Here is a 26,662-nt window from a genome sequence, read left to right on the forward strand (position 1 = left end):
ATGAAATATATCATTTCATTAAATAAAATAAATAAAAATTTTCAAATAATAAATTAGTTAATAATTTTTAAGTAAATCATGAAAAATAAATAAATTACTTAATTAAAACAATAAATAAATAATTTTTAAGTTATAAAAAAAATAGTGTAATAAATTATGGAAGATATTATAAATGGACAAATATTATTCTTGACATTACCTAGTCCTAACTAAAGCCACATGAAAATTAGGATTAGCAATCCCCTGAATTTAGGATTAAAATTTGAATTTAGTCCATTAATCGAATTCGAGTGAGCATGCCAAACATGGTATTAATATTTTGTCCCAATAATTAGTCCAATCCTTTACTTAATCTTAACTCCCAAAGATAGCCAAAAATAATTATATTCTTTGGCTTATATTCTATCAACGAACCATTTTAAACCAAAATCAATAGCTTGAACCCAAAAGGAATTATATTCTATCAGCAAACCATTTTAAACCCAAAACTAAAATTATGTTCTCATGAGATGCTAGCAACAGTGAACAGTGTTTCATTAGCACTAGCGAAAAAAAAAGGGGGGCCTTAATCCCATTTGATTAATTTTTTTCCCATTTGATTAAAAAATGAAAAAGTTTATTTATCAAAATTTGTCTGTCAGTGGGCTAATTAAGCTGACGTGGCCGGTTCAACTGTTCAAGGGTCAAGGTGGATAAAAATTGTAGATCATTTATAAACAACCACCACCCCAAAAGGACAAGACGATGTCGATAAAAATTAAGGCATATATTCTCTAATCATGTGTACAAAATAAAAGATTAATTAGTTGAACTAATTTTTGTAATTACATGAGATTAATGTTCAAATTATGATTCATATTGTATGAGATTATAATTGATATTAACAATCAAATAATTATTGGAACTAGTTTACAATATATAACACTGTCTAGATTTTACTCTCTTTAATATTCAATGAGTGTTTATTCTACTCATATTTTAAAATGAAGAAAATTATCTTTACTTAATTATATATCATAATTAAGAAAGAAAATAATTATGTGCATGTGTCGCGGGAAGGCAAGGTTCTGACCACTCGAGCAAAGGCTAAGCGATTTTTTTTAATTTAACTCATTTGTAGAATATAATATTAATATAAAAATGAGTTAGTGTTACACGTGTGAAAAAATATTGGTGCATCGCGAGTCACATGGAGCGATCTATCAACATCGACGCAAGCAAGGGCCTGCACTCGACGCCATCAGCCTTCGTCATCCTAATCTTGATCCACGGCGAAACAAAACCAAGGGAAGCGAGCGAGAGACAACGCGGAACAAGCTTTGAAGATTCTTATTTCTTGGTTCCAACTTCCACGTCACTCACTTTCTTTTCGCTAAATAATTTTAGATTTTCTTTTCTTTTCACTTTTCTTCGTTGTTATATTCTTCAACTTCAATCAGTGATTCATACACTAAACTAAAGAATAAAAAGGGGAGAGAGAAGGGGTTGAATCGGTCACCATTAGACATTTGGACCTTCTCTCGCTCACTACTGTTCAGTATTATTAAATACTTAAAGGTGCATCTCTCTCTCTCTCTCCATAGACATGTATAAAACAACCCCACTCCCATGACCGGAAAGAACGTAGTTCATTTCAGGAAATCAAAAAACACGACTCAGTCAAAAGTTGATCTCTCTTCCTTCTTATTTCTGTCCAATATCCTCTACTCTTTCGCCTCAGCTTCAACTCTCGTTCACTACGAAAGCACTTTTCTTCTTTTCTTAATCTTCTTCCTTCAAGTAATCAATTCGCATGATCTTGATTACTAGAGCACTTGTGTAACCGAATAAAACAAAATTCAAGATTTAGAGTGGTTTTGGTCACATCCTAGCTCACATTTTGGTTCCTTTGCTCGTATGAATTGGACTTGCTAGTGATCTCTCTGCTCAGACTCGTACGGATTCCGGTACTTAGTGTTTCGTCAATTGGTTGCTAGGGAATTGTTCAGATATGAAAAGGTCGACGATGGATAGGGATCAAAATATTCTTATTACTGAGCTAGCACAAGGGAAAGAGCTAGCTAAGCGGCTTAGGAATCATCTGAATCCATCTTCCTCTCCAGAAACTCGCGAATTCTTAGTACAAGAGATTCTTTCTTCTTATGAGAAAGCACTTTCAATGCTAAATTATAGTCATTCTCTCCAGTCCAATAAGCTCGACATCACCATGGTTGAATCACCACGTTCTTTTCCCAACACTGCTACTAGCCCAAGAAGCGATGCTTCTGATCAAGACTATTGTAAAGATGTCGTATCCAAGAAGAGGTAATAATTAAATTTTCCTGCAAATTACTTTAATCTTTCTAACCTTATTATCTTTATGTGCACATAATTAAGTAATTAAAATACTTGCATTTAATTCCATCTAATTGGCTTGTTTGGTTCTTGTGTATTAATTAAATGTAGAAAGACAATGCCTCAATGGACTGAACAAGTAAAGGTTACCTCGGGGACAGCATTGGAAGGGACTCTTGATGATGGTTATTGCTGGAGAAAATATGGCCAGAAAGATATTCTTGGTCGTAATTTTCCAAGGTAACTTCACCTCACCACTTTTATTACCATTTCTTTAACTATAATAATTTAAATCCTCTTGCTGGCTTTTGTCTGTAATCTGGCATGATTGAAATGAATACATTATATGTACCTACGTGAGCTTATGATAGAAATTAAGCTCCACCTTTAAATCACTCAAAATCTTTCTTTCTTATCTAAAAAGCAAAAAGGCCTTTTTGCTTGTGCCACTGCCACACAACACCTATCTATTTGTTTATCTGAGATGACATATCATATCATCCGGAGAAGTGAAGAAGCTTACAAATCGAAAGAGGACGAAACCCCTTTGCTTTTCAGTTTTCACCTTCCCTTTTCTTTACAAATAAAATAAAATTAATTACAGCGCGAGAGCTATTTTACATGTATATATTAATTATTATTATTGGGTAGAGTGGATATTTACAGAGTAAATAATTATATCCATTCAAATTAGAAAAGGTAAAATTTGAAGTTGTGTCACAGTGGTATTGATCTAGGTTAGTCTCAGTAAATTTTTAATTATAATATATAGTTTCTAAAAAGAAATACGTATATTTATTCACACGGTACTTGAACTTATCCAAAGCACCTAATTACAGCTTCGTTTCTATCAAGTTCTGACAAAGCATTCAAGTTAGGTTTTGGTTTTATGGCTGCTATCTTTAATGGGGTTCATGCATCTGTCGATTTTGATCAACATGCTCGGCAATTCATATCGTCCTTTTGTTCCTTTTCTATGTAGGCCATTCCTTTCATTTCATACCCCTTTATGTGGACAACTCTTAGCTACTGGTCTAACACCAAGTATCAAATCTTGGGCCTGTGCCCTGGGGTCCCCCAAACTAGTTCTTAAATTTTATGTTAAGGGCACTCAACTGGCTTAGATTCAATTATTATTTTCCGCGTTTCTGATGCTGCAACAATTTTACCTTTCTGTGGACTTTTGTGTTCTGTTTCTCGCACAAATTCTCCTCGTGTTTCTATGGATAATCTCTATTTAACTTTCAAAACTTTATTGGTTATATATGTTGACACTTTCTCTAAAAACAAAATCCCGAAATCTGCAGAGGGTATTACAGGTGCACCCATCGTCATGCCCGAGGTTGTTTAGCAACTAAACAAGTTCAAAGATCCGACGATGACCCTTCAATGTTTGAAGTGACATATCGAGGGAGACATAAGTGTAGCCAAAACTCTCATTTAGCATTGGCTTCGACTTCATCAACAAAGCAAGTGTCCATTGATCAGAAGAATCCTTGTTGCAATCAACAAAAAGAGAGTGAAGAAAAGCCGAAAGAAGCAAATGGGGTAATGCTCAACTTTGGAGCAGAGCTTAGAGTTAAGAGTGAGGACTTGGACGCCGCAGAGAGCATCTTTTCTCCATTTTCTTTTCCACATGAATCAATTGGACAAGAAAATATTAATGTTGAAGACAACTTGTTTTTGGATGGTATGATAGACAACAATTTCATGGGTGGTTTTTCGCCAACGTTTATTTCACCGGCAACATCAGAATCCAACTACTTCTCAATGTCACCGTGCCACATGACCAACTTTGGACTTGGCTACGATGTGCAAACTCCGGAGTCTGATCTCAAAGCTGAGATAATTTCAACTCCAACTTCAGTCATCAACTCACCATTTGGGGACTTTGATTTCTCGCTTACAAAGGAAGATTTGGACCCAAATTTTCAGTTTGACGACTTGGATTGCTTCTAGGTTATTAAATAAATATGGGATAGATGTTGCACTTGGAGACCCTAGCCAGCGTATACTCAAATTAATTGTACAATAAGATAAGAAAGTCTCCATTTATATGGAGCTGGCCAAGAGAGTTTTCTTGATTTGGCAGTTGATTTTGGAAATTATATAAATTGTAACTTTTTTTTTTCTTTTTTCTTCTCTTCTCTTCTCTTCTCTCCATTGTTGTTTGAATCTAGGCAATAAATTATTTGTCTCGTGTAAAATTTTCTGACTAATAAGCTACATCACTGCTACATATTTCTTACGCTTGAAAAGGAAAAATGATTTTAAGATTTAAAATGATCCAATTACAAAGTTCATATATTCACTCACAATACAAATCTACGGTATTGTTTGCGGCTGAAATATTGAAACCCAAAAATAGCAGCAATGATTCATTTGTTTAATTCAGTTCAAAACCGCACCAAACCGGAAAGCCAAACAATTTGGAGAGAAAAATTAAAATTAAAAGTAGATTTTATCTTAATTAATACAAGTGATAATGCAGATATTTTGGATGTGAATGTGGATGTGTGCAAATAACTTGGTGTGGAGTTCTAATATTATCTAAAAATATGTTGAAGAATTAAGAAGTGGTGAATGGTTATGCCAAATTGGCAATGGAACTCCTTTCATATGTGTTTTTTTTTATATTATTTCTTTCTTTTTTTATTATTACTGTAAATTTGTAATTCACACCGGATTTCTAGACTATGTAAATTATTTTGTGTTGGACTTTATTATACTGATTTGTTAGACTTTATTATATTGTTAATTCACACAGGAACTCCTTTCATATGTGTTGGACTTTTTTTTGTTAAGAAATTATGTACAAATTAAGAAAAATGCTAGAGATGAAACTTTCTATAATCAAACCAAGTTAAGACATGTCATACTTGTCTAATTAGTATCTTTGCTTGAAATTTGGGCGAATCCTAATATTTAGCAGCAAATAAAAGAAACATTGATTAGCTATAAATTATTTAAAAAAATTATAATTTTTTTAAAGTAAGAGCACATAAATTTTGAAAATAAAAAATAAAAAATAAACATACACCCTCATTCTCTCGCTTGTCCTCTCCCAAGCCTCATCAGCTATCATCAAGCTTCACTCTTCTTTCAGGTTAACCTTAGCTCGAAAGATTGAGCCTTTCAATTTTCAGGTAAGTTGTCTCATCGGCTTTATTTGTACCGTGGCCGTAAAACTAAAACTGAATCGTTTGAATCTTTCATTTTTAGAACCCATCCTTTTCTATTTCTACTACTACAAGGAGTTCCTTGACTTTCTATTATTTATCTTTCTTACATTAGTTTAGGATTCTCTATTCTACTTCTCTATAATTTAGGATTTTCTTTCCCTTTTCAAATACAGTTTAAGACTAGTATAAATTCTCATTCCGTTAAGACTAGCTATCAATAAAAATTTCAGCCTTTGGCAAAATTGAAGGCCGATCCCCTCGAAGTGATCAATTTAGTTTCTAATTACATATCAATTTTCAGTTAAATCCCTAAGGTCATAACAGTGCGGTGCTATTTAATCTTTATATTTTAAAAAGTATTTCAAGATACTCATATTATTAAGTATGTTATAGTTTTATCCTTACTTTTTTTTTTTACAATAATACCCATACAATGATATCTTTTACATTAACTTTTTTATCTATAAAAAATTAATTAGTAAATTAACAATAATTACTTATTTACTTATTAGCAAATTGAGAAATAAATATCAGTATAATACAACTGATATTTTTCATATCTTTTCAACAATCTTACTAATTATTAGTTATAAATAAATTAATACCAGCCAATTTAAAGTAATGTTTAATACCCTTGTAGTAATTTTTCCATTAATTTTTATAAAAAATTAATTCTCTTTAGGCTAATTTAATAAATTCATTTTTTTATTATTATCTGCAAGAATATTGTTGTAAGAGTATTATTATTATAAAAGTTAAAAAAAAAAAAGGTAAGAGTAGGACCAACAAGTATCTTGAAATATAAAACACATGGATTAAACAAATATTTAACTAAAATATATTAACTAAACAAACGTTTGCCCAAATACATTAGCAAATTTCAGCAAACAACTATTGCATTGCAACGTCAAAGTTGCTTTGAACGATTGGTCAGATCAACAACTAAGAGCATCACCAAAATGCTCTTCAAATAAGATTTTATTATTTATTTGAAGAGCCGCATCAATATTTAAAGCTCTAAAAGACACTCTAATTAAGATTCTTTAAATAAAAATTGATTATCTCTTTTCAAATTTGGAGAGATAATTTTCTCTTTTCAATTTATATTTTATTATTTTTTATTGAAGAAAAAGAGAGAAGTATTTTAGGTAGCGTTTACTTTTTGGATTGGAGTGGGAATCCTATGATTGAGAGTGTGGAGTGGGAGTGAGAGTAGGTTATTTACTTACACTGGAATGGAAGTATGGAATGAAGATTAGAATCCAATTTATGTGTTTACTTTGTCTTGGATTGGGAGTAAATAGTTTCAAATTACAATTTTATCTTTATGTAAAAAATTATGGTTTTTAATTACAAAGTTAATAAAAAATATATTTAATGAATAAACATTTATTTTATTCTATTTGTAAATTTATAATAATTATTAATATTCTTAATTATGAACATCACAATTTTTTTATAATTTTAATTATATAAATTAAAAATTGTTGATAAGGGCAATATAAATGAAATATTTTTACTATTAACATAGTATAAAATTAATATTTTCTTAGAATATACTATTTATTAGTATTAATTATTAATATTAAATAAATATAATACTATTATTTTTAAATAAATATAATAATATTATATTTTCAAATAAAGATTGTATATAGTAATATTATTAATTCTCTATTAATATAATAATATTATTTTAAAGTAAATTAAACTTAGAATCAAACCCAATTATTATTTAGTTAAATATAATAATATTATTTAAATATTTATTAAATATAGTTATAGTAAATTTAATAAAAGAAGGGTAAATATAAAATGAAACGTTATTTTATTTTATATAATTATATTAAATTTATTAATATAATATTATTTAGTACAAAATTAATATTTTCTTAGAATAAACTGTTTATTATTATTAATTATTAATATTAAATAAATATAGTACTATTATTTTTAAAATAAATATAATAATATTATATTATTAAATAAAGATAGAATATATTTATTAATTCTCTATTAATATAATATTATTATTTTTAAGTAATTTTAACTTATAATCAATGTAAATTATTATTTAGTTAAATATAATAATATTATTTAAATAAATATATTTATAAATTATTTTATTTTATTAAATTAAATTAAAAACAAATGGTAGAAAAGGGAGAGGTGGGAGTGGATTTCCACTCCCTACTCCAAAAATGGATGGATCCCATGGAGTGGGATTTCCAATTCCTCTCTATTTTGTTGAAGTAAACACTGGAGTGGGAGAAATCCACACTTCTCACTCCCACTCCAGAAAGTAAACATTGCCTTAATTGTTATTGACTTTTATTTTAAAAAAACTAATTATATGATTAAAATAATATTAACTTATTTTTATTTGAAGAGTTTTTTGGAGAATATCATATTTTTTTACCTTTTTTTATTTGTCATATAGGTAAGTAAATAGGTATTTAAATAGTAAAATTTATAAAGTCTAATAGGAACCTTTATATGAAGGATTACAAACTGACATTCGGGCGCGAGATTGAAGCGTACAAGCCTCAAACCATGACAGTAGCTATTTCCTGTGCTAGGATGTTAGAAGACAAGATCAACTAGGAGACACCTCGTACAACTAGGGCTACAACTAAAGATCCCGACCCGCCAGAACAGTTGTTCGAAACAATTCAAAGCGACTTACAGACCAAGAACTCAAAGAGTGCACGGCAAAGGGTTTGTGTTGGTATTGTGATGAAAAGTGGAATTGCAAGCAAAAGCGACTTCTGATGATTGAACCTGTTAAAAATTATGACAACATCAGCAGTTCAAGTGAATTCACAGAAGTTGAGGAAACAAAAGAAACTAATTTTAACAGAGACCAGTTTTCCATTTCTTATTATGCTTTGTCAAGGAAGCTCATAATACATGGAAGGATGCAGCACACGTGTGAGATGAATACAGTCAGCTGAATCAATTGAAGATTGAAGTGCCAGCTCAGGTGAAGTTAGTTAGACACGTTAAGATCAAGTTTTTAGTTAGTTCTTCATTTTCTGTTAAGCTGTAAAACAGCTGAGTATAAATCCAAGCATATTGTAATCATTTTGTGATTTAAGCAAAAAAATGAAATAAAGCATTTAATTCCAGAAGTTCTTTTACAATTTTCTTAGCACTTTCTCAGTAACCAAACAGTCTGTTCATTCAAGCTTTTAAGCTTTCAAACATGGTATCAGAGCTTCATACTCATCTACCATGGCTTGATGACAATTCTGACTGCTAAGAGCTTCTTGAACTGTACTAGGTTCTTTGTTGGCTAAGGTGACTGTATAGACCTTTGGTTTGAAGATTCCAGATTTTGATCTGGTAATCATTGGATGAGAAGATGGTTGGGAATGATTTCTGGTTTGAATACACATTACGAAGGCTTGACTGTTGATTACTGGAACTAGCTCTGTTGATTACTCAACACCTCAAACTACGCGAGTTCAAGGCTACATTAAAAGCCAGCTGCCAGCCAGTAGTGTGAGCCTTGATACAGCAGTACCATTGGAGGTTTGAAAATTTATTTCGAATACTTAATTAAACACAGTAGTGTCATATCCTCAATTCTAATAATGTTATATTATATATTTTAGATGAGTACCCAAACTTTCTTTTACTAGTCATGGAAAGACAAGGTGGTACTTTATGTTTTGAAAGAGAATATTTATTGGTACATAAAGTTGTTGTAGCTGAGTACATCTAATGTCATCTTGAAATCATATTTTTGTGCTCAAAATTACCCTGTTCCATAATCTTGGTTGCGTCCCCCTTAATTTCTCTCTTCGACACGTCCTAATCCCTGAAACCCAATTAAAATTAAATTATGGGTAATTCTGTTGGTAGTAATGGGCAATTGCTGCAGTTGTGAAAAACATAGACCGATGCTTTTGTTGATATGCAACTGTACCTCTAAGGTATATTGGTATCTCCAGCTACAAGGCCAAGCTTTCTCAATATTTCTCTTTCTTCTAGCAGTAGGACTTTAGACTCTGCATATACATCTCTGAGGTGAGGACAGAGTGCTCAATTTAATTGAATTGGTCTCTGCTTAATTTATGGATTTAAGCGGACAACAAGAAACTTATGTTTAGATACCATTAGAAAATCATTGGAGTAAGCAGTTGGATGATGATGATCAAGAGGTGAGGTATCTCATAAAACCACTACTGCCTGAGTGCTAGGTGTATATCACAGTTCCTGATCTAACACAGAAGTCTGCAATGCCCTCAGCAGCTCCAATGCTGGCGTCAGTTATATGTGTTATTGAACTGTTCAATATCTAAGTATTGGTGTAATTGGAAGGTAATGAATTGAAGAGACAATATTGCTCGTCGAAAAACAAAATGACATCCTTGGATTGGATACTGAAACTTATCTGGATCATAAATCTCATCAGGAAAGCTCTTTAGAAAGTCAACTTCCGACTTATCATCTGCAGTGTTGAAATTCAAACATGTAATTAGAATTTGTGTCCTAATATTGAACATGCAATTGGTCTCATCTCATAATGTACGTAAGAGGGAGAGAATCAAAATTTCTCAAAGTTTCATGTTGGACGGTATATGCATATCCTTGCCTTTCTTGGTGTAAAAGGTTATTGACATGCCAAGAGCCGATAAGACCTTCACCTCCAGTAACACAAACCTTGCAGTTGCTCTTGCTCTTCTCCATTGAAAATCTATTTGTCTGCAATATCACTTCCACTTATTAAGAGCTCAAATCAGTCCTAATCTTAATTTACTCCAATTGATGCAATTATGACCCATTCAGAAATTCAAAGCAATGTCTCGTCTCGTCCTCGCCCACATATAAATGATGATAATAATAATCCTATGATTAATCGGGCACAATTGGACTATGACAAATCACTTGATAGAACTAAAAGCCCATACAATACAACACACTGCTCGACATAGATAGGAGGTGTTAGCAGTCGTTCAATTGGGTGTATTTAGTAATGGAACTTATTAACTTAATTTCTGTCTGCAGGTTTTCTTTTTGTCCAATCTGATTAACGAGAAGAGCATACTTTTCCAGTGTTATTGGTGAACTGGGCTTGTTTGTATCATTATGGAGGGAGTATATGGAACTTGGTTTTGCAGGATGATGATGTGGAGGCAAAGCATCTTCAACTTCTTGTTTAATTACGAATACGAATGGCGTCCCAATCCATCTTTCCTGGAAAAACAACGCCTAAAATTATATTTATTTTTACATCAGTTCTGGACCTTTAGATTTAACTCTTTTCAATGATTGAGATTTGTTAAAATTAAATGATTAATCAATTGATTAATGGAGAACCATTAATTTTTAATAGTCTAGACCCTTGTATTTATCTATTATTATCACGGTTGCTTCATTTTATCTAGATTTCTTTATTTCCAAACCCAAAAAAAAAAAAATTGAATTTTTTTTGTCCTTGAAGAACTGCAATTCCAGAGAGTTACAGAAACCAGACAAAATCTAATCCCTAAGGCAAGGTAGTCGTGGCCACAGAGTTATGTACAAAGAACCAAAAAACTTTTCGGCCTTATGATCCAAAAATCACCTTTGAGTGGACAAGAAAGACGGGCTCTTTACTTTTGGACTCTTAGCATTAATTTTATGTGAATGAAATTGTTGTCCCTAAGACTCATTAATTATATGATTAATTTTCTATGTTATTGAAATGACATTTTTTTTAGTACAAACAAATAAAATATGTGGGCAAAAGATAATGAATTTTTTTTTTTAATTTTCGGTTTAAAATACTATTTTAAAGAAAATTGGGCTGTGGTGCAGAACTGTCAACGTATCTGTGGTATATTTATCGTCACCAGCTTGAACTAGGGTAACGTCATCGGAGAAAACCTCAAAAAAAATTTGGATACGGAGTTGGGTTTTATTTGGGAAATTTGTAACCTATCCCCAAATAAATTGACATTTTGCACCACGTCCCCAACAAATTTGACTTGTTGCACTGCGCACCCAAAAAAATTGACATTTTTGCACCACGCCCCCAATTCCGTTATTTTCTTAGTTAAGTTTAATGGCTCCGTTTAACTTTTGATTGAATGACAAAAATGCCCCTCTATGTAAAAAAACAAAATTTTTAGCTCATTTAATTTTTTAAGGTTTTTTTTTCAATTGCAATAAAAAAAACAATTCTTCTTACATGTTCATTGTCACCACTATTATTTTTTCTTTAATTTTTTAAAGATTTTTTTTTCAATTTTAATAAAAAAAATTCTTGTTACATGTACATTTGTCACCACTATTATTTTCCTTTAATTTTTTTAAAGATCTTTATTTCAATTGCAATAAAAAAAATTTCTTGTTACACGTACATTGTCACCACTATTATTTTCCTTTAATTTTTTTAAAGATCTTTATTTCAATTGCAATAAAAAAAATTTCTTGTTACACGTACATTGTCACCACTATTATTTTTTCTTTAATTTTTTAAAGATTTTTATTTCAATTTTAATAAAAAAAATTCTTGTTACATGTACATTTATCACCACTATTATTTTCCTTTAATGTTTTAAAGATTTTTATTTTAATTGTAATAAAAAAATTTCTTGTTACATGTACATTGTCACCACTATTATTTTTTCTTTAATTTTTTAAAAATTTTTATTTTAATTACAATAAAGAGAATTCCCATTAAAATTAATTTAAGGAATAAACTTCCAATTTTACCCCTCCACCGTTAAACTTAACTGAGAAAATAACGGAATTGGGGGCGTGGTGCAAAAATGTCAATTTTTTTGGGTGCGCAGTGCAACAAGTCAAATTTGTTGGGGACGCGGTGCAAAATATCAATTTATTTGGGGGTAGGTTACAAATTTCCCGTTTTATTTTTCAATTTTATTTCTCTTTGACAAGGTGGTGGGAGTCAGTTTCAATAGTCTATGCATGTTAATATAATGGCCACCGCACTGTATAATAAACTAAAGAGGATTAGATGACCAACTTCAAGAAAAAAACATAGTTCAACATTATCATATAATTAGATAAGACCAAATGGAAACCATGAGTTGGAAATTAGATTAAAAAAAACGCAAAGCTAGCTAAGCTGGATAAGTGGGAGATACGGGAGATTTTTTGATAAGGAATTGGAATTTGGGAAGGCCGCATTACAATTATTCGCAACTTTTGACCCTTGTGAGTTGTGAAATTATATCGTGTTGATTACGTAGCAAAGGGAAATATTTGAACCAACTAACTAATTTAAAGCAGAAAAATAAAATATTAAAAAAGTTGAATGTCTTCTTCTAGATGGAATGATGACATGATTTGACTTCTCTGGCGTCGATGATGGGTGATGCTCTCTTTGACGGCTCCTCAAAGAATCATTAGTTCAAGTAACTTTTTCTCATTTGCTAGTGTTTCTTTGCACAGATACAGAAAGGTGAGAGGGTAATTGCTGTCATCCTCATCCACGCCATGGCTATGCACGAAGATGAGATTATTGATAACAAAAAAATTAAAATTGACTTGGCCTTCATGAGATCATGAGAACAAAAAGCCTATCTAGATGCAGCTGATAATTTACTAATCAAATAACTTAAGTGTTAACCACTCGGCCTTAATTGAGTGGATAGAGTCATTTTCTAAAAAATGTGAGGACAATAGTTCGAACTCTACCAAAGTATTATGAAAGTTTAATTTTTTTGAAGAAGATTGACGTTCTTCGAATATTAGAGAGTGTTAAAATTTAGATAGCGCTATATAAGATTTGATTGTAAATATTTATTATAGTATCATGTAATATGTTATAATCTGAGCAATAGTCTTATATATAAAAAAAAAACTTAAAGTGTTAATTGATAGTTAATAAAAATAAATAAATCTTATTCATACACTATTATTTAAAAATAAATTATTAAAAATTTACTTAAATTAGGACATGATCTTATCCTTCTTCCCCCCCCCCCCCTTCTATAGAACTATAAAAGTCACTAGCAGACAAATTGACTGGGGGAATTAATGGATTAGTTGAGGTTTTGTTGAATAATCCAGGTGGGCTGGAAGACATGATAATTAATAAGAGTAGGTAATCAGTCGCAGGATTGAAGATGCTGTGTCAAGTGAATGTAATAGAGCCTTGCTCGGTTCCAATTTGCATTTAATACACGTGAACATGCATCGGTGTTGTGGGAGCGTATATAAGCCAGTCAGTTCTTTTCAATCAAATCCAATGGACAAGAGAGAGTGTACGCACATACATGGATTCGAACGTGCACTTGACCTTTGCAGATAATTAATTAAAGTAAATTATTGCCTTTGAGGTATTTATTAATTTATATATATGTATCTTTGTCATCTTAAAAGTGCAAAACAAAAATAACACATGTGATACTTGATACCCTACGTATAAAGGTGTTAGTGACGCAATGATGAGGTGATCATTTCGTGGAAGGAACATTTGTCAACGAAATCAATAAGAGCCCTCGCCCATAGTGGTGGTGGTGCTGGTGGTGTTGTTGTTATATTGCCATCTAGCTTTTCCGGATCTGCTGACCACACCACACCACACGCCTTATTCGGGCAACAATATTTATCGCATTATCATCAAGTAATTATTGGAAAGTGATAGGCTTATCCGTGACACTTTTTTTTTTTAATTTATCTTAATTTGTTGGTTATAAAATAATCCGGAGTTACTTTATGATGGGAAAAAGTTCACAAATTGAAGCACTTCAATCATCAACATTCAACAATTAAATTTCTTTCTGAAAGAAATTTAATAAATATATATATATATATACATCTTGAAATGATAAAACTATCGAAGTATTCCAATTAACATAATATAAAATAAAACAGAGGTTTTAACATTAGTTCAAGATATTCTGAGAAAATACTTGTAAGTAAATCATTCGTATTCTTCTTTGTGTTTTGTTTCGAAAATTTGTTAACCACAATAATACTTTCATGTTTTCACAATCCCCCAATTGATCAGTTTTATATAGTTTGTCTAGATGAAAAAAATTCCTTTTTTAGTGTCCAAGTCTCTGTTAAAAATTTCTTGGTACTATTTGGTCACACTTTGAATAGAATTTTTGAATTTTAAAAATATTATTTTTAGTTTTTTTCCTCTACTACTAGAAGCTTAAACAGTCTAATGATTTAAAAAAGTGTTTTTTTCAATTGACAATTGTCAAAATCTCCATTTTTAGAAAGCTCTGCTCCTAAAAGTGGTAGATAACCAATTTTTCCTCTAATGAAATTACTAGCTACAATTTACCTCATACTATTTGCCTCATAAAACTCTATTACCTCGGTGACATTATGATTTTACATTGTTACCCTTGTTTCTAAATACGCTTTTATTGATACATACTAATTAGGTCAATCAAATAATTTAATAAAATGAAACACAAATTAAAATTAAAAAAAAAATATTTTCTATTTATTCTAATATGCATATTATTTAAAAACTAAAATGATTTTGCATAGTCAGAAAAATTAAAAAGTATTTGAACCTTAGATCCATATTTGCTTCTCAAATAAATTGCTACAAGTACCTAACGTATAAAAACTACCACTACCAATCACTGCAGTGCAAATAAAAAATAAAAAAAAAAAAGAAGTGCATCATTAGAATTGAAATTTTTAAAACATATAAGTAATTTTTTTTTTAACTTGTGTTGTCTTTTTCTTATAAAAAAGTAATTTTTAGTAAATGTATGTTTCGTATGTACAAGATAAATTTTTAAGTTAAATGATCCATTTGCTCCGTTTTTTCCTTGAATTTTTTAGTGTCAATAGGATAATGGAGTATTATGAAGACAATATTAGATAAAGTGGTTCTTGACAATTTTATTGGGTGGAAACTAACCACTTTTCCCCAAAATATCTGTTGAAGAAGATGTGCCTTTAATCTTCTCATGATTTCGATTTAAACTTTCAACTTGAAACTTTAAAACAAAACCTCATTCATTTAATTAAAAAAAATGATAATCTAGAAGAATAGATAGGTTGTTTTAATACTTGCTATTGAATGAGAAATTATATTAAATTAATGTAATCTGACTTTTTTTTTTTTTTGGCAAATGTTATGTTACATTCAACACCGATATTCACACCACATTAAGCACCGAACGGTGCGTTTTGAGCACACTATAAAAGGTCACTGTTGAACGCATGGCAAACAACACGCGTAGTTGAGACAACACACAGCAGCTCACAACACACGATTCTCCTTCTCACTCACACCAAATCTACACCTCAAGCCACAAACCTGACCAGCCAATTCTCCCACACCACTCTCTGTTTTGATCTTCGACTCTCCCTCACGGTGCCTCTGATCTTCGATTCTCCCTCACGGTGTCTCATTCCCTCGGCTGTGTGAGAAATAATTAATTCTTTGCCACTGATTTACCCAATCAAGCATTTGAATACACTGAAGCTTTGGCAGTTGACACACACTTCAGCTCAATTTCCCCATAAATGTATGTGGTCCATGTGTGGTCTTGTAATTTCACTTTCAATGAAATAAATCAATTTATAAAACTAATATTAATTATGTATGTCATCTTTCTACTGCTTCATAACAATATTGAAATAAATCAATATACAACACATGGGCAGTAAAAAAAGGAGCAAGATGAGATGCGCGAGCGACAAGAGGCGAGAGAGAGAGAGAGAGAGATGACGAAGAAAGCACAAAGCGGTGAGATTTGCGTGAGAGTTGTGTGAGTTGCGCACGTTGTGTGAGATGTGGGCCACGGTGCGAGAATTTATTGTTAGTTGAAAACGCACCATTTGATACTATGTGTGGTGTTTAAATGTGGTGTGAATCTAATTTTCATGTTACATTTCATGTAACATACACACTTCACAACATCCACACAAATTATGTGGGCTCATAATTTATGTGGTTGTTGTGGGATGTGTATGTTACATGAAATGTACCATAGGGCTCTTTTTTTTATATTAAAAAAAAAATTCTGCATAGATTTCACATTGCACGAAAAGAGAGAGAGACGACGAAGAAAGCACAAAGCGGTGAGATTTGCGTGAGAGTTGTGTGAGTTGCGCACGTTGTGTGAGATGTGGGCCACGGTGCGAGAATTTATTGTTAGTTGAAAACGCACCATTCGATGCTATGTGTGGTGTTTAAATGTGGTGTGAATCTCATTTTCATGTTACATTTCATGTAACATACACACTTCACAACATCCACACAAATTATGTGGGCTCATAATTTATGTGGTTGTTGTGGGATGTGTATGTTACATGAAATGTACCATAGGGCTCTTTTTTTTATAAAAAAAAAAAAATTCTGCATAGATTTCACATTGCACGAAAAGAGAGAGAGACGACGAAGAAAGCACAAAGCGGTGAGATTTGCGTGAGAGTTGTGTGAGTTGCGCACGTTGTGTGAGATGTGGGCCACAGTGCGAGAATTTATTGTTAGTTGAAAACGCACCATTCGATGCTATGTGTGGTGTTTAAATGTGGTGTGAATCTCATTTTCATGTTACATTTCATGTAACATACACACTTCACAACATCCACACAAATTATGTGGGCTCATAATTTATGTGGTTGTTGTGGAATATGTATGTTACATGAAATGTACCATAGGGCTCTTTTTTTAAAAAAAAAAAAAAATTCTGCATAGATTTCACATTGCACGAAAAGATTCTTGTTTAGTGGTCTTGACTTCGCTTGATGTCCACCTCCTGTTTTATTTCAGGCCAAGTGCTGCTCATCGGCCATGATTTTCATCTGGTACAATATTTCTTAGCCACTGCCACTGGGTCCACTATCTTTTTTTTTTCATTTTGGCCTCACCCCTCACGCCTATTCGCTATTCCACCTACTTCAATTAATTAATAGTATTAAGCTGAGCAATGCGATTATATTTTCCACAATCCACATCAAGTGAATGCTGCATTATTATTTATTGAATTTATATATACATTGAAACGGCAATGTATCAGAGAAAGGAAACACACACGACCTACTGCTAGAGGCTAGAGCGTACAACCGGAAGGGAAATTAGATTAAACAAATTAAAAAAAAAAAACTCTGAGATTAAAAATTTTAAATTCTATGTAGAAAATTATAATATTGAATTTAAATCTGCAAACTGCATGGTTTCCCTTCGTTGTTGTTCCACTTGGAAGCCAACTGAGAGAGGGCTTTGGTAGAAGATCCATTTTCACTCAGCACCGCGGCGGCCGCATCTTTTAAGTCTTTCATTTTATTACGAACTTCTTTACCCTGTTCACCTTCCATTAGAGCTTTGACAACTTTAGCAATTTCATCTCTTCCCACGATCCCATTTTCATTAGCTTTTGGTCTCAAAGCCAATTTCACGTCCTCGGTGAGTATCACGGCATTCATCTTTTGCTCAGCATAAAGTGGCCAGGCTATCAGCGGCACCCCATTGACTACACTTTCGAGTACAGAGTTCCACCCACAGTGACATAGGAACCCTCCGGTGGAGCCATGGCTCAGCACTTGTGCCTGTGGTGCCCATGACGGAACCAACATCCCCCGCCCCTTGGTCCTGTCCAAGAACCCTTTTGGCAAAAAATCATAAGGGTCCTTATGACTGTTCACACTAAAAAACGTCGAATTAGCAGCATTGTTGGGGCTTCTCACGACCCACAAGAATCTTTGTTCGCTCATCTCCAACCCCAAGGCCAATTCATTCAACTGTTCACAGGAGAGGGTCCCACCACTGCCAAAAGAAACAAATAGAACCGAACCGAGTGGCTGATCATCTAACCACTTTAAACATCCCTCGTTCTTGGACTCGGCAGTCGAACCCGTTTTCACGAGCGGTCCGACCGGGTAAACCGGAGGTTTGCCGGGCTCATCCTGATGTTGTAAGGCCTTTAGAGCTCCTCCTTCCAGGTCCGTGAAGCTGTTTACGATAATACCCTCAGCCAGCTTATACCTTTTTGCGTGATGGAGGACCCATCGATAGGCCTCATTCTTCCGGTCTTGAACCGGGTCGAGCAAGTATCCGCCGTGGACGGGTATGCACCCGGGAATCTGAACGGGTTCTGACATGTCTCTGTACTCGCAATCGCGTGGAACCATTTGATCAAGCTTTTCAAGATGAAGAAACAAAGACAAGCACATAGCCGTGGAAGGGTAAAAAATGTAGGGCGAAATGTTAAATTCTTGAGCAACATCAAAAGCGTCGGTGCCAAAAAGATCGACGACCAAGGCCGCAACTGTAGCCTTGGCTACAAGCGACGTCAACTCTTGGCGAAGACAGGGTAGAGAGCGTAAGACGGTGAGAGAAATAACAGTCTCGGCTCTTGCGTCTTCTGCGACGTCGTTTAATGAAACGGGAAGAAAGACGGAGTTTATGGAACTAGGGAGAGACTCAAGGGTAGATTTTTGAGCTTCAGAGGGAGGGCCGTCCGAGGGGATAAAAAAAGTGACGAGAAAATGATGACGATGAACGAGTCGCTTTGCAAACTCGATGAGTGGGATGAGGTGACCCATACCCGGACTCGGTAATAGGACTATATGGGGTGCTGCTTGCGCTTGGAGTGTTTGTTCCATGGTATTGGAATTGGTGCCGGTGCTTGGTCAGGTAAAATCTTGTTAGTTTTGTGTGTATGGAGCAGAGTAGAAAGATGAAGCAGAGAGGGTGGGTTTAAATAAGTGGGGGAATTTTAATTTTGTTTGAGGTGTTGGTTGGTTTGTTTTAATTGTTACTAACTTGTTATTGATTGATGCCGCCTACTTCTTCGTCTTCATTCGTTGGGAGTTGTCCAATTATTTATGGCCGATGCTTTCCCTCACTGTTTGACAATTTATCTTGTTAAAATTTGATGGCTCAATTTATTGGAATTTCTAGAAGACAATTATTTTCTAGCCAACTCCAAGTGTGCCATGTCCAGTGATGTCACTCCAACGTAATGCTTGTGTTATCGGTTTTTTTTTCTTTTAAATTTAGCACTCTCATCCAAGCTAGTAATATCAATACTTTTCTCTCCTTATACTAACTTTTTTTTTTTATTTTTTATGTATATATATTTATAAAAATAAAAAATAAAAAATATTTATTTTTTAAATTAATTCATAATTAACATATATAGTATCTAATTAGAGGATATTAATTCTCTCAATTAGTTTTTTTTTTCCTCCTTCCTATGTTTTCCCTTCCAAACATCGAAAATTCTTCTTTTTTCTGTTGATTCTTTTCCCATGTAATCTTGACGTTCATGATTATCTTTTCATTTGTTTTCTCCACCACCAGCACCACAACCTTTTTAATTTGTCCACACTGTATTTTTCCTTTGTGCATGGACGGTCTTGATTTGTCCGTTGGGCGTTTTCGGCATCAGGCTTGTTGCCCTCGTCGTCGTCGTTTACGATGATTCAAAAAACAGGTACGAGAAAAATATTGTCATAAATCTTTATTTAAATCATGACTGAATGTCATTTTGAACATTATTTATTTAGAAGCTCTTCGTATGAACTGATCTACGACGGGCCTCTAATATAATGTAGCTATCCAAAATTTATAATTATTGGATGCTCCGGTTCGTAATTTGTATCACGATAAATCAAGCAATTGAGTTCATTTTTCATAAATACCTTTTAACTATATTTATGCATTAATTAGTAAATCGCTTAGCCCGACTTTCATTAACACGTGTATCATGAAATAATGTTGAAGGAAGCTTCGCTACGTAGACGTAATAAACAACAGCCCATGCATCATTCTGATATTATTAACCTATAATTCTTATGAACAAAAATATTGTAGATAATTGGTGGTTAATTTGCTCCAAAGAATTTGATCTAGTAATTTTCAAGTAGTTTTATTTAATTGTTTGCTCGAATTTGAGGATTAAAAATTAGTTTGGCATTCTTCACAAAATCATATATGTGTAATTTTTGTTGGAAATGTATCTAGTCATACAATAAGTGATTCATTATTCAAAACCGACGTAGCTAAAGAGCGAATAATGACATTTCAGTTTTTTGAAAAGTGCGGGATCTTAGCGCGATTCAAGCACTTCAATTTGCCTTAAAATTTCTGAAATAATTCAGAACATCTAAGTTCTGCTGCCCTTGATGCTAGCATGATGTAATTAGAATTACGGTTGGTGGATTGTAGGGTTCTGCCACTTTTAAGGAAATTTTGCTGAAATTTACGATGATGGCATTGATGATATCATAATGACAGCCAAGATAGTCTGATGATATCATAATGACAGCCAAGATAATCTAACTGTGGTATCCTACAACTCGTATCCACTTTAAAATCTTAATCTCTTTTTTTTTTTTATAGTTTAATTAGTTTTAATTAATTTTTCGTTTAAATCATAAGAGACTTGACGTTTCTCCATTTCAATGAAATATTGCATTCACCACATTTATCTAGCTAAATTTTTAAAATGTATGATATTTTCAATCAAAATTCCATTATCAGAATTTCTCATTTTATTCCTACTAAATTTTAAAATGCCTAAATTATCCTTAATTATAATGTTAAAAATTAAAAATATAAAAGCCTAATTCCCAAATTGCATCAGCTACTTTCTCTGATGATCTCGCATAGCACCTGTTAGAACTGCGCGGCTAGTCTTTGTACAACACGAGCAATAGTCGTCCATCATTAGCCGCTCATCGATCTCGCCAAAAATGTCAAACCAGCAATAGCAGCAATCGATCTTGTGGTAAATGAACCACCACCAGATCTTCGATCTTTTTGCTATTGTCACCAATCGCCGATTACGTTGATGATGATGAAGGTTATGGTTATTGTTAGTATTATGAATTAACAAAAACAACAATAATAATAATAAAATTAAATAGTACTAATAATGATTATTATTATTATTATTATTATTATTATTGTTGTTCTTGTTATTCCTACAATAAAAGTATTTTACTAATAATTCATTCAAGATAAAATAAACGTATCAATGATAATATAGTTTATTTTAATTATGATTTTAATTTATACAGTTCAAATAAACATTTTGTTTTGATTACAATTCCAACATATTTCCATTTCTATCAATTTCCATTATGTATGGGTAAACGTGCCATTTTTTTTTATGACATGAGACTATTGCTCAAATTACAACTCATATTACATGAGAGTATAACTGATATGTACAATCATATATATATATATTGAGACCTGTTGACATCAATGCTGATATGGCACCGTTCAGATTTTTTTAACCATCTCAAATATTCGAGGGAAGTATAACTGATATGTACAATCATATATATATATACTGAGACCTGTTGACATCAATGCTGATATGGCACCGCTCAGATTTTTTTAACTCTCTCAAATATTCGAGGGAAGTATAATTGATATGTACAATCATATATATATATATATATACTGAGACTTGTTGACATCAATGCTGATATGGCACAGCTCAGATTTTTTTAACTCTCTCAAATATTCGAGGGAAGTATAACTGATATGTACAATCATATATATATATATATATATACATACTGAGACTTGTTGACATCAATGCTGATATGGCACCGCTCAGATTTTTTTAACTCTCTCAAATATTTGAGGGAAGTATAACTGATATGTACAATCATATATATATATATACTGAGTCCTATTGACATCAATGCTGATATGGCACCGCTCAGATTTTTTTAACCCTCTCAAATATTCGAGGGACGTCAACTCCCCGCCTGAGAGAAAGACTGCCTTCACTCAAGCTCTGAGGCTCCAAGGAAGGACATTTAAATTAAGAGTAATGATACAACCACAAACTCTTGTACAAACTTATTTTATACAAACTGACGTGGCATTAATTCATTGGTTGAATGAAAATATAAATTAATAAAAACAAATCATGTGGGCCAAGTGATATTTAATTCAACCAATCTTATCATGCCACATCAGTTTGTACAAAATAAGTTTGTACAAGAGTTTGTGACTGTATCATTACTCTTAAATTAAACCCCTGCAATGCGTCTGCGGAGGCTCGAACCACTTCGCTCACATTTGTGAGGGAGTAGCTCTAGCCACTTGGGCTTAGCCCAAGTGGATGGGTAAACGTGCCATTAAACTAACTAATTTGATGGTTTTGACAACTAGAGCATCAATTCAGTGGGTGAGTTTCTGAACGATTTCCTCATCATCATCGGCAGCCTTGGATACAGCATCCTTCAGTTTGCTCGTGCTGCTCTCGATCTCGAACCTTGCCCCATTATCGGTTTGCAATAGACCATTACAACATTTGCAATCTCCTATCGCAATTGGTGGCTGATTGAAGAGCAGAGCGGTGAATGCGTAACATGCATGCATTAACAGTCTGGTCTTTTAATAGCCGTTTGAATTAGAACAGCCAATGATTCTTGTAGATCGTTCGATTCGAATATACCTTATACATTATTGACTATTGAGTGATGTCAGTTCAAACCCCCACACCCCTATTAAATTCAGTATCTCATACCTGCCCATTGGCTTCATTGGCACCACATTTTCAAACTCCCAAGTTTCATCACCAATTCATCTGACTATATGAACAGAAGTTAATCAAATATAATGAACCTCCATGCATGATTAGTTGACATTTAGTTTGATAAAAAGAAAACAAAGGGAGTTGTTGTACAGGAAAACTTGTATCAACACAAGTCGTGGACAGCAATAAACAGGGCAAAATGGTTAATTAATTAAATCGTTTTTATGATTAGGTCCACTTTCGGACCAAGTCAGAAAGCGATTTTGTTGATGACACTCCTCACCTAACGCCTTGGCCCATGGACGCTTCGATTATGATCTGGATCGCATCACGAATAAAAGGAAGACAGCGAGCGCGTGATTGTTTTGGAATTGGAATCTTGTGTCCTGAGAATATAGTTTGTGCCTTGAGGAAAAATCCAAGAGCAGATTTTTTTTATTTTGAATTCATATTGGAAAGACGAGTTTTGTGGCAAAATCAACGATTGATACTATCTGGGGCTTTGGGTCCGTGGATATGGCTAAGCTGATGAGTCAATTCAATTGTTTGTTGCCTCGGCTGCCTGAAGGAGAGGGGTAGCTGCCTGAAGGAGAGGGGTACCGATACATCATTGATAATTAGGGGTGGGCAAAAAAACCGTAGTGTTAAAAAAACCGAACCGAACCGACGGTTTTTTCTAATTCGGTTCGGTTTTTATTTTTTTTAAAAACCGAATATACCGTTTGTAAAAAAAACCGAAATGTCGGTTCGGTATTCGGTTCACTTAGCTGAACCGAAAAACCGAACCGAAAAACCGAATTATTTTTTGATTTTATTCAAATCAAACATGTGTTAATAATTTTATTCAAATCAAACATGATTTTATTCAAATCAAACATGTGTTATTTCTCTTTATAACATTATGATTATGTTTATATAGATGAAGTATTGGAGTTTGGTTATGTATTTTGAAATTTTAATATTTCATATTTTGGGAGTATCTTATTAATAGTTAGTAAGATATTAGTGATAAAATGTGTTTTGAATACTTTGTATTTATTGTTAATATTTGTAATAAAATTAAGATAAATTAATTGTTGAAAAAAATTATTACATTCATGAGGCCCAATGGGCTAAAAAATTAAAAATTAAAAATAGGCCCAATAGGCCCAGAATCGAAAAAACCGAACCGAACCGAACCGATCCGAAAAGAACCGTTTGAGTTCGGTTCTTTTTGAATTCGGTTCTTTTTATAAAATAACCGATTTAAATCGGTTCTACTTAATTTCGAACCGAACCGAACCGAACCGAACCGTGCCCACCCCTATTGATAATTGAAAATGGAGATAAACATTTTAATTACTGTTCATTTAAGACAAAGGCAAAATTTCTATGGACCACCTCCAATCCACTTTTGTCTCCAATTTCGTTCAAATTTGGGGAACCTTAATGTTACCTAACAAAATATAAAATATAAACTATAGTGTGATGGGCGCAGTGTTGTTCGTTTGATTACTGTTACACAAATTTAACTATATTGCTGCAGCTCAAAGTGTTGAAATCTTGTTATTTAATTTATATTAGCAAAAGAAAAATTGGCAAGGAGAAGTAACAGCGGAAAGGAAAAAGAAAGAAACATTAATGAAACAAAACCATAATTACTTATGGGCGCTATTTAGTTTTGATTCTTCCACTTGTGGACCAATTGAGAAAGTGTTTTTGTAGAAGATCCTCCATCACTTACCGCCGCAGCGGCGGCATCTTTAAGCCTGTTCATTCTATCGCGAATGATTACCCCGTCCTCCCCATGCATTAGACCTTTGATAACCTTAGCAATCTCCTCTCTTTTGATTAGACCATTTTCGTATTCAGGTGGTCTCAATGCAACATTTAAATCCTCTGATAAAATTACAGCATTCAACCGCTGCTCCGCATAAAGAGGCCAAGCTATTAAAGGCACGCCATGCACAATACTCTCCAGTGTCGAATTCCAACCACAATGTGTTAGAAACCCACCAGTCGAGGGATGGCCCAAGACCTCGACTTGGGGTGCCCAAGATGGGACAACAAGCCCTTGCTCTTTGGTCCTATCCAAGAACCCAGTCGGTAAAAAACCAAATGGGTCTGTTTTACTGTGGACATCAAAAAATGACCCACTGGCAGACTTATCATCAGGACTTTTTACGACCCACAAAAATTGTTGCTCGCTCAATTCCAAGCCTAGGGCCAATTCCTCGAGTTGGTCGTATGAGAGCGTGCCGCCACTACCAAATGAGACAAACAAGACAGAGCCGCTTGCCTGATTATCCAGCCATCTGATACACATACACTGATGAGACTCAGAACCGTCAACTAATTCACCGTCGGAAACAGTTCGAATGATTGGACCAATCGGGTAAATGGACCGCATGCTGGGCTCCTCTTGTAACGCTTTGATAACTCCCGGTTCCAATTCCATGAAGGTATTTATCAGGATACCGTCAGCTAAACTGTACCGTTTCCGGATCTGAATCATGAATCTGTAGGCGTCGTTTTTCCGGTCTTGCAGTGGGTCTGGAAAATCTCTTCCGTGAATAGGGATGGTGAATCCCGGTAACTTAAGGGGCTGCTCCATGTCTCTGACTTCACAGGAAATCACCTCATCTAGCTTTGGCATGTAATGCAACAACGACAAAGACAGAGCATTTGTTAAGAAATATAAGTACGATGGAACATAAAATTCCCTGGCAACATCAAAAACATCTGTGCCGAAGGGGTCGACAACCAAAGCCATAAGGTGTGTACTTGCAACTAATGACTTGAAAACATCCCGAACTGAAGAAAGAGAGCGCTTGATTGCGAGGACGATTTGGATTTCAGCTTTCACATCTTCCTCGAAATTAACCGGAGGAAGAAGAACATGGTTGATATGCTCGGGCAGGCCTTGGAGGACGGAGGTTATGGCCTTTGAGGGTGGTCCGATTGTGGGAACCAGAAAGGTGACTGAAATATCATGGCGAAGAACAAGTTGTTTAGCTAATTCAACATGTGGGATGAGGTGACCCATCCCTGGACTCGGCATGCAAGCTACATGGTGTTTCACCTGTGCCATGAGCGATATCAAATTCAATTCGATGGGAAAATAATTTTTAAAAAAAAATTGGTTTGCTAGATGCTTCTTCTCCCTTCAGATTAAAAGTTCAAACAACAGGGTGGCGTTCTTGGAAGCTGAGAGCTTTGGTAGTTAAATACACTGGACCCCCTAATTTGTTCGTTCGTCTTATAAGTCAAGGGTGCAACGTACATCAATCAGTGAGTTTTGTTTGTTTGCGACCCCGTCTCAAATTGACAAATTCTCAATCTCAACTCCTCTGACCAAAAAATTGTGATTCCTTTTTTTTAAAAAAAAAAAAAAAAAATTATCATAACCATCCACTAATAGTAATGTTGACTCTCTCTAATTGGCCGCTCAAACATTATATTTAAAATTAGCGACTGACTTGTCGAGTTACATGATTGAGATATTCTTTTCTTTACAATTCCCTCTTCCTCATGGATGGCTTTTGGATTATTTTCATTGAGATCAATTTTCTCAGGGGTAGGTAAATGAATTGAAAGCCTTAGGGAACAAAAGACAGAGACAGTCAGTCAACTAAAATATATTTTACCTAATAAAACATATTGGAATATCTATTTATTTTGACTGAAAATGATTCTGAACCTTTTAGTTTTCAACTTTCT

At 33.6% G+C, this 26,662-nt stretch overlaps 3 protein-coding genes across 3 annotated transcripts; 1 reads left to right on the plus strand and 2 right to left on the minus strand.

The window, feature by feature from the left end:
* The first annotated feature begins 1,438 nt into the window (after positions 1 to 1,438).
* On the plus strand, positions 1,439 to 4,464 carry LOC102613522 (probable WRKY transcription factor 46). The gene is made up of 3 exons (XM_006491181.4): positions 1,439 to 2,304; positions 2,446 to 2,574; positions 3,642 to 4,464. The coding sequence occupies exons 1-3, from the start codon at positions 1,991 to 1,993 to the stop codon at positions 4,291 to 4,293; spliced, it is 1,095 nt and encodes a 364-aa protein (XP_006491244.1). The 5' UTR covers positions 1,439 to 1,990; the 3' UTR covers positions 4,294 to 4,464.
* Positions 4,465 to 17,413: 12,949 nt separating this feature from the next.
* LOC127901342 (hydroquinone glucosyltransferase-like) lies at positions 17,414 to 19,238 on the minus strand. The gene has a single exon (XM_052438455.1). The coding sequence runs from the start codon at positions 19,059 to 19,061 to the stop codon at positions 17,613 to 17,615; it is 1,449 nt and encodes a 482-aa protein (XP_052294415.1). The 5' UTR covers positions 19,062 to 19,238; the 3' UTR covers positions 17,414 to 17,612.
* A 5,257-nt stretch (positions 19,239 to 24,495) lies between these two features.
* LOC102612935 (hydroquinone glucosyltransferase) lies at positions 24,496 to 26,175 on the minus strand. The gene has a single exon (XM_006491179.3). It carries the CDS (start codon positions 26,031 to 26,033, stop codon positions 24,618 to 24,620), a length of 1,416 nt encoding a protein of 471 aa, XP_006491242.1. The 5' UTR covers positions 26,034 to 26,175; the 3' UTR covers positions 24,496 to 24,617.
* Between the last annotated feature and the right edge of the window lie 487 nt (positions 26,176 to 26,662).

Source organism: Citrus sinensis, chromosome 3, assembly GCF_022201045.2.
Source record: "Citrus sinensis cultivar Valencia sweet orange chromosome 3, DVS_A1.0, whole genome shotgun sequence".
Taxonomy (NCBI): domain Eukaryota; kingdom Viridiplantae; phylum Streptophyta; class Magnoliopsida; order Sapindales; family Rutaceae; genus Citrus; species Citrus sinensis.

What these genes read in the sequence shown, in the direction of transcription:
- LOC102613522 (XM_006491181.4), top strand. Translation starts at nt 1,991, where the DNA reads ATGAAAAGGTCGACGATGGATAGGGATCAAAATATTCTTATTACTGAG. An exon ending in GATGTCGTATCCAAGAAGAG is followed by an intron (nt 2,305 to 2,445) that starts GTAATAATTAAA and finishes AATTAAATGTAG; the next exon opens with AAAGACAATGCCTCAATGGA. An exon ending in CTTGGTCGTAATTTTCCAAG is followed by an intron (nt 2,575 to 3,641) that starts GTAACTTCACCT and finishes CGAAATCTGCAG; the next exon opens with AGGGTATTACAGGTGCACCC.
- LOC127901342 (XM_052438455.1), bottom strand. Translation starts at nt 19,061, where the DNA reads ATGGAACAAACACTCCAAGCGCAAGCAGCACCCCATATAGTCCTATTA.
- LOC102612935 (XM_006491179.3), bottom strand. Translation starts at nt 26,033, where the DNA reads ATGGCACAGGTGAAACACCATGTAGCTTGCATGCCGAGTCCAGGGATG.